General features: G+C 47.7%; 1 protein-coding gene across 1 annotated transcript in view; it reads right to left on the reverse strand.

The window, feature by feature from the left end:
- Positions 1 to 14,011, reverse strand: part of dock11 (dedicator of cytokinesis 11) — a 305,664-nt gene that overhangs the window by 240,701 nt on the left and 50,952 nt on the right. The window contains exon 3 of the mRNA XM_060832572.1: positions 9,544 to 9,633. Within this exon, the coding sequence (XP_060688555.1) occupies positions 9,544 to 9,633 (90 nt within the window). The remainder of the gene's footprint in view (positions 1 to 9,543; positions 9,634 to 14,011) is intronic.

Here is a 14,011-nt window from a genome sequence, read left to right on the forward strand (position 1 = left end):
ACATGATGAGTGGTTCAGGTCTGGAACACACAGCCTCGAAAGGCAGATTGAACTGAGGCATTCAATGGAGCAATGAACATCATTGAAACAGGGTGAATGGGCAGGATTACAGGGAGAAGGCAGGAGAATGGAACTAAGGCAAAGAGAGCTGGAGCCGGATGAGATGGGAAGAGTGGCCTCCTGTACCATCGAACGTCTGTGATTCTCTGCTTTCCCTCCAAGGAAAATAACTTTAACTAATGTAAGATATGGCCACTTGGTTCCCATCCCAGCTAACACTTCAGTATGCACTGACCTGCTGGATGTTTTTTTGGCTGGCAGATTAAAACAAGGTCCCTTTAACCTCCGCAGAAAGATGTTAGCCACTGCTAATGCTTCAACCAGCAGCACCAAAGAGATCACTTGCTCTATTCAAGTTAACTGTCCCATTGGCTACAAAGACTCAGAAGGGGGTAAAATGACATAACGGTAGGATGTTCCTTTCTCCTTTGGCTACACTCCTACGCATTCTCTGATGACATAACTCACTCTAGTTCCATGGTTTCTCACACAACAACCATCACAACTATTTCCTCATTGCTTCTGAGGAGCTCTCACGATATCTGTTCCTGAACAAGGGGCTGTTCAACTGCAATGGAACAGAAAGTGCTAGAAATATATGGGTGACACTGACCGTGTGGGCAATAGAGAAGAGAAAGGTCAAGATGATAGAATGACTCAGGGTGAGGCAGGAGAGTGCTCATACTCAATGCAGAGACTGATGTCTCTGTTATACTTATCTCACCTCACCCTGAGCCTTTGGTCAATTTTTCAATGAACCAGAAGGCCAAGACCTAATACGGACAAACTTGGAAAAACAAAATGCCAGAAAGGGTGTGGGCATCTCGCCACTTCCACTGCAGTTCTGAATTTTCAATAGATGGCAATGAACACTCCAGAGTTCTGGAGATAGCGGAGGAGATTGTGGAGCCATAGGTCAAGAACTTTCAGGAATCAGAGGCCTGAAAAATGACTTGTGTACATCACCCCTGAAGAAGGGCTGAAGGCAGAAGATGGGTAACTATAGGCCGGTTAACCTGACCTTGGTCATTGGTAAGATTTGAGAGTCCATTATTGAGATTGCAAAGTCATTGGAAGTGCATGGAAAATAGGACTGAGATAGCACAGCTTTATCAGGAGATTTCATTGAGGTGGTAGCGAGCAAGTTAGACAAAGGAGAGCCAGTGGACATGATTTCCAGAAGGTGCTGAACAGGTGACAATGTAAGATAAGAGCCCATGGTATTAGGGGAAAACACTGGCATGGTTAGAGGATTGGCTGAGCTGGTAGAAGGCAGAGGGCGAATGAAGAAGTCTTTTTCAGCAAAGAGCCAGGAACTAGAGGAATTCTGCAGTGGTCAGTGTTGGGACCACAACTATTCACATTACACATTAACAAGCTGGACAAGGAAATGAGGACATTGTTGCTAAATTTGCAAATGACAAAAGTTAGGTGGAGAGAAAGGGAGTATGAGGAAGCAGGGAGGCTGCAGAAGGACATGGACATGCTGGGCGAGAAGTCAAAGAAGGAATACAATGTGGCAAAATATAAGGTTATGCCATTTTGGTTGGAAGACTAGAGGAGTGGACTATTTTCTAAAGTGGGAAAGGCTTCAGAAATCTGAAGTACAAGGGGGCTTGGGAGTCCTAGTTCAAGACCTTATTAAGGTTAACATGCTGGTTCAGTTAGCAGTTAGGCAGGCAAATGCATTGTTGGCATTCATTTCAAAAAGGCTAGAATACAAGAGCAGGGAAGTACTGCAGAGCTCTAACAGGTCTGGTCAGACTGCACTTGGAATATTGTGAGCTGAGTTGGACCCCAAATCTTAGGAAAAATGTGCTGGCTCTGGAGGGATCCAGAGGAGGTTTACAAGAATGATCCCAGGGATGAAGAGCTTCTCACATGAAGAGTGGTTGAGGACTCTGGGTCTGTACTCGATGGAGTTCAGAAAGATGAGGAGGAATCTGATTGAGATTTACAAGATACTAAGAGCCTGGATAGAGTAGACATGGTGAAGTTGTTTCCACCAGTAGAAGAGACTAGGACCAGGAGGCACAGCCTAAGAGTGAAGGAACTACCCTTTAGAACTGAGATGAAGAGCATTTTTTCAGCTAAAGGGGGATTAATCAGTGGAACTCATTGCTACAGAGGGCTGTGGAGGCCAAGGCATTTAAGACACTGCCTTTAAGACAGTGACAGATTGGTTCTTGATTAGTAAGGGAATCAAAGATTACATGGAACAAACAGGAGAATGGGATTGAGAAACAAATCAGCCACGATCAAACAATGCAGAACAGTGTGAGGTGATACACTTTGAAGAATAGCGAAAGATAAAAGAAGAGGTAAAATTCTCAAAGTGGGTGCAGAAGGAGGGACCTGGATGTATATGTACACAGATCAATGAGGCAACAGGACCTGCGAAGAGAGCAGTTAATAAAACATACAGAGCTCTTGGCTTTATCAGTAAGGCATAGGGTACAGAGCAAGGAGGTGATATTGAATTTGTACAAGAGACTTGTTAGATCTAAGCTGGAGTGTTGTGTACAGTTGTTAGCTCCACATTATAGGAAAGGTGTGGATGCATTTAAGAGTGCAGAAGCAATTGCTAAGAACAATTCCACAGGTGAGAAACTTATGAGGATTCAGTGAAGAAATTGGGACTATTCTCCTTGAAGAGAAGGCCGAGAGGAGATTGGATAGTGGCATTCCAAAGCATGAGCAGGCTGGATATGGTAGGCAGGGAGGAGCTGTTCCCGAATGAGAATGAGAAGGCATGGATTTGAAATGACATGCAGAAGAAGCAAAGGTGTTTTGAGAAAGAAATCTCTTTCACACAGAGAGTAGTTAGCGTGGAGATGTGGTGGAGGCAAGTTTAATTGTGGCATTCAAAAGGGCACTGGATGGTTATTTGGATAGAAATGGTGTTTCAATTGATAGGGAAGGAGGAGCAGATTGGCATTAGATAACAATGCTTGTTTGAAGAGCTGGTGTAAGCATGATGCGTGATGACCAAGGATTGTAAGGAGGCCAAGAACTGTAACCTGTGCGGAGAGGCGGGCCACACGTACAAGGCCTGTCCAAGACGAGGAGCCGCCACTTACGCACAGATGGCCGGAGGTGGCAACACGAGTATGACCAGCAAGGCACCACAAAATAGCACGGAAACGGTGCCTGGAGGCACCCAGAAGGAAGAGCAGGCTGTAATGGAGCAGACGGCAGACAGCAGGGAGATGCAGCAGCCGATCCAAGCTCCTTCAGACAGGCAGAAGAAATGGAAGAGGAGGGATCAAAGGAGGCAGAGGACTGGATCACATTCAAAAACAGGAAGGGGAAACCTCTCGGGGGCCCCAAAGCCTCTCAGCAAAGGGGGAAGCGACACCTACAAGTCGAAGATACAGGCAGCTCTTCCGATGGTGAGGACGGGCGCAAGAAGGGTCATCAACAGAGGAAGAGACAGAGCGCCATGGGGAGAAGGAGGACAGCACCGCCCAGGAAGTAAAGGACGATCCCTCTGAGGGGATGGGTAAAGGCCTCCCCCTACCCAGTGAGAATCAGGAGGTACCCACCAGCCCACAGCTCCAGGTAACTGGGAGCAGCGGTCCTGTGACAGCCCTGCTGTCAGATGGAGAACTGGTCAGTGCGGACCATGGGCCCGATACAAAGACACCAGAGTGGGGTAATGGCCCCAGCGCGGAGCTGGACAGCTACCTCAGCCTTGGGAAGGTCCAGCAGTTTGCCGTCACCACGGGGATGCACGCAGCTACCCCAGAGGGGCAAGACCAGCAACAAATGGACACCGGTAAACCTGTAAACTGTTAAAATGGGGTTTAAAATTGCCAGCATCAATGTGCGTAGCATCACATCGGCAACGCGATGCCGTTTCAACGCTGGCCTTCCTGGCCAGCGTCAAGGCTGATGTCCTGTTCCTGCAGGAGTGTGGGATACCGCACCTCAGCAGTTACAGGAGGTGGTCGAGCTTGTGGGCCCATGGGCCATCAGTGTGGTCGGGGGGCAACGATAACCGTTCCTCAGGCCTAGGAATTCTGTTGTGGGGAGGCAACTTCACCATCTCTGAGGTTAAGGAGGTGGTGGGCGGGCACCTCCTCGTCGCGGATGTTAAATACAGAAATGCTCCCGTAAGACTAATCAATGTGTACGCCCCAGCGGATAAGAGTGAACGGTTGGCCATCCTGCAACAGCTTCCCCTTTTGCTGGCTACGTCCAGGCTGGTCATTCTGGTTGGAGACTTCAACTGTATCATTGATGCAGATGGACGATCCGGCGGGGGTGGGGGGGGCGGCAGTAACCGGACGCCACGTCCAAAGCTCTGATAGACACGGTAAAAGATGCCAAGCTGCACGACGTCTTCAGCACCCCTGCAGACGGAGAGCAGCGTAGATACACCTGGTCACGGGCAGACGGGTCTATCCGCTTAAGGATAGATTACCTGTTTGTGTCCTGAACGCTCTCGGTCAGATCCACCGACGTCAAGCCGGTGTTCTTCTCTGACCACTGCCTCCTGCTGGCCGACTGTCACCTACAGGACAAGCAGCGGGTGGGCAAGGGAACGTGGAAACTGAACACTAAGCTGTTGGCCCCGGGAAACATCGAGGAGCTCAAGAGGGATTACGCAGGTTGGAGATCCGCGAAGCCCCTCTTTGAGTCTCCAGCAGACTTGTGGGAAACAGTAAAAGGGAACATCAAAAGGTTCTTCATCCTCAAAAGGTGTTCAGGAAGCAAGAGAGAGACAGGCAAAACTGTCCCAACTCCAGAAAGGTATGCAGAACCTGCTCCTGCTGCAGACGTTGGGGAAATTAATGTCACGGAGGACCTCCAGGAGGTGAAGGGCCAGCAAGCCTCGCTCTTTGCCTCGGAGGCCTTCAAGATAATCTTCCGGTCCAGAGTCCGCTCCGTGGAGCAGGACGAGACGTGCTCACGTTTCTTCTTCCAGAAGGTGCACAAAGAGAGCTCCGTGCTCAGCAGCCTGAAGGAAGAAGACGGCTCAATAACGTCATCTCAGGCTGACATCATGAGGATCAGCAAATCCTTCTATGCCAGTCTATATGACTCGAAGCCAACCGACAGCGCGGCCTCCCAGTCGTTCCTGTCCTCTATCACGGAGGTCCTAGATGACGGAACACGAGAGAGGCTGGACCAGCCGCTATCTCTGGATGAGCTGACCAGGGTCCTCGAGTCCTTCGAAAAGAATAAAACTCCCGGAAGCAACGGCTTACCGGTCGAGATCTATTCCGCTCTTTGGGACTTGATCGGCCAGGACCTGCTGGAGGTGTATGTCAGTATGCTTCGGGCAAGTACCATGAGTGAATCCATGAGGAAAGGCATCATCACCCTCATCTACAAGCAGAAGGGGGAGAGGGACGAAATTAGAAATTGTAGACCAGTCTCACTGTTAAACACAGACTACAAAATCCTTTCAAAGGTCATCGCCAACCGGGTCAGGTCTGCTCTGGGAGCGGTGATCCACCCCGACCAAACCTGTGCTGTACCGGGCAGGAAGATCTCTGAGAGTCTTGCACTCCTCAGGGATATGATCGCCTACGTGCAGGACAGGGGGGTAGACACCTGCCTCATCAGCCTGGACCAGGAGAAAGCCTTTGACAGGATATTCCATACATATTCCATACATATATGAGGGATGTCCTCTCCAAAATGGGCTTGGGGAGGGAATTGGAAATTGGATCAGACTGCTCTACACCAACATTGTCAGTGCAGTCTCAATCAATGGGTGGGAATCAGATAGCTTCCCTGTAAGATCTGGAGTCAGGCAGGGCTGCCCACTCTCTCTTCCCTTGTTTGTGTGTTGCATAGAGCCATTTGCCGAGTCCATCAGGAAGGATGTGAGCCTGAGAGGGGTGACTATTCCTGGCAGCAGGGGCCTACAGGTTAAGGCCTCCCTGTATCACCTGTCCTTCGTGGAGAAATTTATGTAGAAAAACACCTTTGACCACAAGTCTATCAGGAAGTGGTCAGCACGGAGTGTCCTTGAGACCCTTCGGGAAAAGGAGAGGGCGGATCCTGTCGAGTGGTTCCCTGGGCAGACTGTCAAAGTCATTTGGCAGAATGCCTCATCGCCAGAACTTTCCAACAAGCACCAAGACATGGCTTGGCTGGTGGTGAGAAGGGCTCTGCCTGTGAGATCATTTACGCATGCCCAGACTCTCAGCCGCACCGCATGCTGCCCTTGAAGCGGCTGTGGGGGGGACGAGACTGTCACACACCTCCTTTTGGAATGTGCCTTTGCTGAAGAAGTCTGAAGAGGAACACAGTGGTGTTTGTCGAGGTTCGTCCCGCGCAGCGCCGTGATGCCGGACTCTGTGCTCTACGGCCTGTTCCCCGGGACGTACACCGAGACGAACATCAACTGTGCCTGGAGGATCATCAACTCGGTGAAGGACGCTCTCTGGGTGGTCCGAAACCTGTTGTTCTTCCAGCTGAAGGAGTCGACCCCAACTGAGTGTTGCAGACTCGCACATTCCAAAGTCCAGGACTACGTGTTGAGGGACGCGCTGAAGCTTGGGGCAACTGCCGCCAAGGCGCGGTGGGGAAAGACCACCGTGTAACATCTGCCTGCCTAAAGAAGAACAGGGGGGCCACTCAGTCATTTGGGCTCTGCCGACACCTCAGCTAAATACATGTAATTGTACAGACCTGTAAATAGGAACGATTACTCTGTTTCGGTATGCAAAGAAATGGAATGTTTACATATGTATAGTATGTCCACTTGTATAGATCATCAAAGTATTTTATGAATAAAGTATATTTTTGAAAATAAATAAAAAGATGGGCCAACTGGCCTCCTTCTCTCTACAATGGATAAAGAGCTGAGCTGGAAAAAGCACAGCAGGTCTAAGAGCGGCGTGGTGGCTCAGCGGTTTGCATTGCTGCCTCGCAGCACCAGGGACCCGGTTCGAGTCCAGCTTCGGCCAAGTGTCTGTATGGAGTTGCATTCTATCCGTGTCTGCGCGGGTTTCCTCTGGGTGCTCCAGTTTCCTCCCACAGTCCAAAGATGTGTAGGTTAGGGGAATTGGCCATGCTAAATTGGCCATAGTGCTCAGGGACCTGTAGGTTAGGTGCTTTAGTCAGGGGAAATGTAGAGTAATAGGGTAGGGAATGGGTTTAGGTGAGAAACTGTTCAGAGGGTCGCTGTGGACTTGTTGGGCTGGATAGCTTGTTTCCACACTGTAGGGATTCTATGATGAAAACACTTTATCCACTCTGACTCTCCAGCATCTGCAGTTCTCACTATCTCCTTCTAGATTATAACAATTCTGTGAATACAACCAGGTGTTGGATTTGCAATTACACAATTGATAATATCAGCACTACCTTCTGTTCATTAGGTAACCCCAAAGCCTGATATGCCATCCACTAGAATGGATCAACAAATTAAAACAAAACACCACAGGTTTGTTGAAGGCAAGAGCAAAGTTCTTCAATACTGGAAATCTGAAATAAACATAGAAAGCACGTAATTATCCAGCAGGTCTAGGAGCATGGTGAGGGAGAACAGCACAGTTAATGCTTCAACATATTTCCAGCATTTTTGGCTTTTATTCCTGAAAAGTAAATCATGTCTGACCATCTGATCGAGTTTTGTGACAGAGTAACTGACAGGATTGATAAAATGTTGGGGATGACGTTGTGTCAATGAGTTTTAAATGCCATTTGATAATGCAGTGAATGTGCTTCCAAAACGGAAGCCTCTGGGATTTAGGTGTCAGTGCCAAGAAGGACGCAAAGTTAGCCAAGGGACAGCAAGCAGAATGACTGTGAATAGTTGTGTTCCCAGATTTGAAGGACATGGTAAACTCAGATGTAGTAACAGGGATTGGGAGCAAATCATAGGCCCAAGTACTACTCTGGGACCCAGACGCTAGTCCTTGACCTGGACTCAACAGGCCCTGCTTCAATCTGAGCACAGCAGAGCCTGATTATTGGTGTGCCCTGTCCTGGATCCTGTGATAGGAACACTACTTGGTGATATACCAACCCAATTGAGGAATGACTAAGGTCAGGGATTGTGCAACAGGGACAAATGGCAGATGAGATAAAGTCACCATACTCCCAGGGGAATCTTAGGGCTGCTTTCACATCAGACAGAGATGACTGGTAATGGTTTAACCCAAGGGCCACCATGTCTCAGGTGAGGACATGGTCAGGAAGGTGGTACTTTCATGATAACCTCAGCCAATGCAAGAATTGAACCTGCACTATTGGCTTCACTTTGCATTGCAATCTAGCTGGCCAGCTGACTGACCCTCAGTCCTTTACCCTCTCAGGTTTGCAATGCAGAGTGACTGTGTGGAGTTTGCACGTTCTCCCCGTGTCTGCGTGAGTTTCCTCCGGGTGCTCCGGTTTCCTCCCACAGTCCAAAGATGTGCGGGTCAGGTGAATTGGCCATGCTAAATTGCCCGTAGTGTTAGGTAAAGAATAAATGTAGGGGTATGGGTGGGTTGCGCTTCGGCGGGTCGGTATGGACTTGTTGGGCCGAAGGGCCTGTTTCCACACTGTAAGTAATCTAATCTAATCTAAACAACGTGGGTTCAATTCCTGCACCAAGGTCACAGAGAAGGGCTCGCTCCTCTTCAATCTCTCCCCTGTAAAATGCTTAATATTACTTGTTTTCTGCTCAGAACCATTAGCACTAACTGATAGACGTCACTCAGCACCACATAACCCCCAGCATAAATGAGCGCTCACTCCTCCAGCACCTCTGTACAGTAGTAGTATTTTGCGCCATTTGCAAGATGAACTGTAATAATCCACCAAGGCTCCTTCAGCAGTATCTGCCAAACCGGTGACCTCTACCATCTAAAAGGTCAGAGGCAACAGATACACGGGAACATCATCACCAGCAAGTTCGTCTCCAAGCCAAACACCATCCTGTAGTGGTTCAAGATGGCAGCTCCCCATTGCCTTCCCACGGGCAGCAGGCAACAAATGTTGGCCTTATCAGGGATTCTTATGAGCAATGATCTTTTTAAAACCCAGCTTGGAAAAGCTGGATTTTAGTCAAGTCTCAAGTGAAAAGCTTGCTCAGCAATTCTAGTCTTAAGAGTGTTGTTGGAACTTCCTTTGCACCCGTTGCGTGATTTCTCTACAATTTGAGGAAAATAGTCTTGTGTTTCCAGATTTGAGGCGGTGCATCAAGTTCAATCCAATCTGTCACTCTGAACAGAGCTCGTGCAACCTAGTGAGGCAAATCGGTTTTAAAACATATTCATCAAACAGGCAACAGCAATGCGCATTGGTATAGCACCTATAACACAGTGAAAGATCCCGAGACATCTTATTTGGCAAATCAAAAAAATACCAACACCAAGTCAATGGAGGAAAATATTTAAAGCAGTCACAAAGGTTTGGCTAAAGCAGCAAGTGTTAAGGAGGATCTTAAAGGAGGGGCAAAGAAATGGAGATGGGCAGAGAATTTCAGAGGAAAAGTCAACAATCCTACATTAATTGGAACACACTTCCATGTCATACCTCTTTGACCAGCAGGCTTTGAGCCAGTTTTTCAGCATCTAAAGGCAGTGTAGACTGGATGGTTCTCCTCTGACGTGGAATTATCGAGATCTATTCAGAAAAAATATATTTGTGTTCAGGAATGGCAGTTTGTGGGGAACACATACACTTATTGAATGGGAAGACATTGATTTGCTGCATAACTGGACTTTAATCAAGCTTCAGGGTCATTCTTCGCTGAACAGTAATTTTGCAGTAATGTTGTCCATCGTCCACAAAACATTATAGGGCAGTCAGGGAGTCATACAGCACGGAAATAGACCCTTCGCTCCAAATCATCCATGCTGACCAGACATTCCAATCTGACCTAGTCTCATCTGCCAGCATTTAGCCCAAGTCCCTCTAAAACCTTCCTACTCATAAACCCACCCAGATGCCTTTCAAACGTTGCATTTCTACCTGTCTCCACCACTCTGCAAAATGTGCCAATGGTGAGATCAAACGTAAACTTAGGGAACGGTTTGCCAAGCATCTCAGTAGGGCCAGCAGTAACCGAGTGGAACTCCCAATCACCGCCCATTTTAATTCCCCTTCCCACATGACTATCCTCGGCCTCCTCCATTACCACAGTGAATCAGACCGCAAAATGGAGGAACAACACATCTCCCGCCCAGGACTACAGCCCAGAGGACTCAAAGATGCATTCTCCAATTTCAAATAACCTTCCCAACCATCCCCTGAATCCCAAACCAGCCCCCCACCCTTCCATTCCTCTATAGAACATAGAACATAGAACAATACAGCACAGAACAGGCCCTTAGGCCCACGATGTTGTGCCGAACATCTATCCTAGATTAAGCACCCATCAAAATCCATGTACCTATCCAATTGCCGCTTAAAGGTTGCCAATGATTCTGACTCTACCACTCCCACGGGCAGCGCATTCCATGCCCCCACCACTCTCTGGGTAAAGAACCCACCCCTGACATCTCCCCTATACCTTCCACCCTTCACCTTAAATTTACGTCCCCTTGTAACACTCTGTTGTACCCGGGGAAAAAGTTTCTGACTGTCTACTCTATCTATTCCTCTGATCATCTTATAAACCTCTATCAAGTCACCCCTCATCCTTCGCCGTTCCAACGAGAAAAGGCCGAGAACTCTCAACCTATCCTCGTACGACCTATTCTCCATTCCAGGCAACATCCTGGTAAATCTTCTCTGCACCCTCTCCAAAGCTTCCACATCTTTCCTAAAGTGAGGCGACCAGAACTGCACACAGTACTCCAAATGTGGCCTAACCAAAGTCCTGTACAGCTGCAACATCACTTCACGACTCTTGAATTCAATCCCTCTGCTAATGAACGCTAATACACCATAGGCCTTCTTACAAGCTCTATCCACCTGAGTGGCAACTTTCAAAGATCTATGTATATAGACCCCAAGATCCCTCTGTTCCTCCACCTGACTAAGAACCCTATCATTAACCCTGTATTCCGCATTCTTATTTGTTCTTCCAAAATGGACAACCTCACACTTGGCAGGGTTGAACTCCATCTGCCACTCCTCAGCCCAGCTTTGCATCATATCTAAGTCCCTTTGCAAACGACAACAGCACTCCTCACTGTCCACAACTCCACCAATCTTCGTATCATCTGCAAATTTACTGACCCACCCTTCGACTCCCTCATCCAAGTCATTAATAAAAAGTACAAACAGCAGAGGACCCAGAACTGATCCTTGCGGAACTCCACTTGTAACTGGGCTCCAGGCTGAATATTTACCATCTACCACCACTCTCTGACTTCGACCGGTTAGCCAGTTTTCGATCCAATTGGCCAAATTTCCCTCTATCCCATGCCTCCTGACTTTCCGCATAAGCCTACCATGGGGAACCTTATCAAATGCCTTACTAAAATGCATGTACAATACATCCACTGCTCTACCCTCATCCACATGCTTGGTCACTCCTCAAAGAATTTAATAAGACTTGTAAGGCAAGACCTACCCTTCACAAATCCATGCTGGCTGTCCCTAATCAAGCAGTGCCTTTCCAGACACAACCATGTGTATCAACCTCTCTTTGACCTTCCTTCCAGCTACCAGACAGATTCATTCCTCCCATCAAACAACCATGTGTATCAACCACCAATGTTCACCTATCACTACCTCAATATTCCAACCCACTCCCCACCCAAACCCTGCACCACCACCCCCGCCCCCCCCCCCCCCCCCCCCCCCCCCATCTGCAGCTCCTCTTACACCCAGCCCCAGTCCTGAAGAAGGGTTACACCCAAAACATTTACTTCTCCGCTTCCTGATGCTGCCTGGCGTCTCTGTTCTTCCAGTCTCTTGTCTGTCGACCTAGGATTCCAACATCTGCAGTTGCTTTCTCTCCAAGTTAAAATCCTCTACCATTATAACCTTATTCTTACAGATAAACAACACCTCCTTACAAATTTTCTTCTTAATCTCTTTATTTCTCAGTTCCACCCATATAATTTCACTGGGCGATCTCCCAAGAATATCCTCCCTAAGTGGCCCTAAGTACAGCGTATTGTTACCCCGAACCAAAAACGCCACTCCCTCTCCTCTCTTGCCACCCTTTCTATCCTGCCTATAGCATCTCTGCTCCAGTACATTAAGCTGGCAATCCTGTCCATCTCTGAGCCACGTTTCTGTAATAGCTATGCTGTCCCATGTTCCTAACTATGCCCTAAGTTCATCTGCCTTACCTGTCAGGCCTCCTGCATTGAAGTAAGTGCAGTTTAATTCATCAGTCTACCTCATTCTCTGCCAAGCTCTTGTCTGCCATGACTATTTGACTTGCACCCCTTATCTACTGTACCAGGCTCAGCCTTTTCTTTTTTTATCACTATGGTGATGGTGATACACTATCAATATTCCCCACCACCTCCCCCCACCCCCAAACTAGTTAAAAGCCTTCCAGATAGAACTAGCAAATCTCCCCGCAAAGAAAATTGGTCTCCTTCTAATATGGTGGAACCCCTCCTTCTTATACAGGTCACTTCTACCCCTGAAGAGATCCCAATCATTGAAAAGTGTGAACTCCTGACCCTGTACCATCTCCTCAGCCATGCATTCATCTGCTCTATCCTTCTATTCCTACTCTTACTAGCACATGGCACTAGTTGTACAGATATTACTACGCTCAATGATCTACTTGTTTAACTTTCTACCTAGTTTCCTGTATTCTCTCTACAGAACCTCATCCCTTTCCCAACTTGTGTTATTGATATCAACGTGCACAATGACCTCCAACTGTTCACCCTCCCCTTTCAGAATACTCAGCATAATCTCTGAGACATCCTTAACCCTGGCACCAGGAAGGCAACACACCATCTTGATGTGTTGCTGACAGCAATAGAAACGTCTGTCTGTGCCCCAAAAGAGACAATCCCCTATTACAATCAAACGCTTGGAATCTGATGTACCCTCCTTAACAGTCTTAGTCCCAGAAACCTGGCTGTCAGTGCTATATCCCCCTGAGAGGCTATCCCGCCCCCCGATGGTATCCAAAACAGCAGACCTGTTTGAGATGGGTATAGCCACAGGAGACTCCTGCACTACCTGGCTACCTCTGGAGGTAACCCATCCACTCAACTCTATCTGCAGTGTCTCCATGTTTTTGAGTCAGTGCCAAAGGCGGCCATTCAATCCAACACGCATTTACAAGTTCTCTGATCCCACAGTGTCCTTTCATGTACAGTCATTCTGATAATAACGTGATAGTTCCGTTCTCGTGCGATCTCGTGTTATAAGAAAATCACGCAATAGCCACGCCATTTAAACTAACGGGAGTGGAATTGCATTTTAGCCAATATAGGTAAGAAAAGTCCACATTCTACAAATAAGTCTAAATTCTTTAATTGCATTAAAGCAACAGGCATTGTAGTGGAACTGACTGTACTCTTTCAAATTGACCTTTTTCAAATATTTACTTCTTTTTTGAATAAGCACCATGGCTTCAACTTTCCTGAGTGAGTACATCTATGTTGACCTGCCCACCAGTTCCATCCATTCAGTTTCCCTCCCTCCTCTTTGGCAGCGCTTTGCTGGTGGCATCCCTTCAGCTGTGGTTACCCCACTCTCCACAATCCCCCAAATAACACTCTTCAAGAGCTTCACCAAAGCCACGCTCTTGCTTCCCCCCACACTTCAATTGTTGGGCCTTTGAGGTACGCTGGGTTGTTTTATTGTAGTAAAGGTGCACGTTTTCTTCTCAAACTTATACAAAACATTTTTACTCTTTCTCCTTTCATTGCCTGAACATTTCTCATGTGGAGATAAGATTCATGGAACATCAGCTTTAGCACACATTTCCCTTGACTGTAATAAAAGATGGAAGAATGATCAGATTAAGGTATTTCAAAGAGTAAAAGGGTAGCAGGATGGCTCAGTAGTTAGCACTGCTACCTCACAGCATCAGGGACACGGGTTCAATTCCACGCTGGGGTAACTGTCTGTA

The sequence above is a fragment of the Hemiscyllium ocellatum genome, chromosome 11, assembly GCF_020745735.1.
Source record: "Hemiscyllium ocellatum isolate sHemOce1 chromosome 11, sHemOce1.pat.X.cur, whole genome shotgun sequence".
NCBI classification, from domain to species: Eukaryota; Metazoa; Chordata; class Chondrichthyes; order Orectolobiformes; family Hemiscylliidae; genus Hemiscyllium; species Hemiscyllium ocellatum.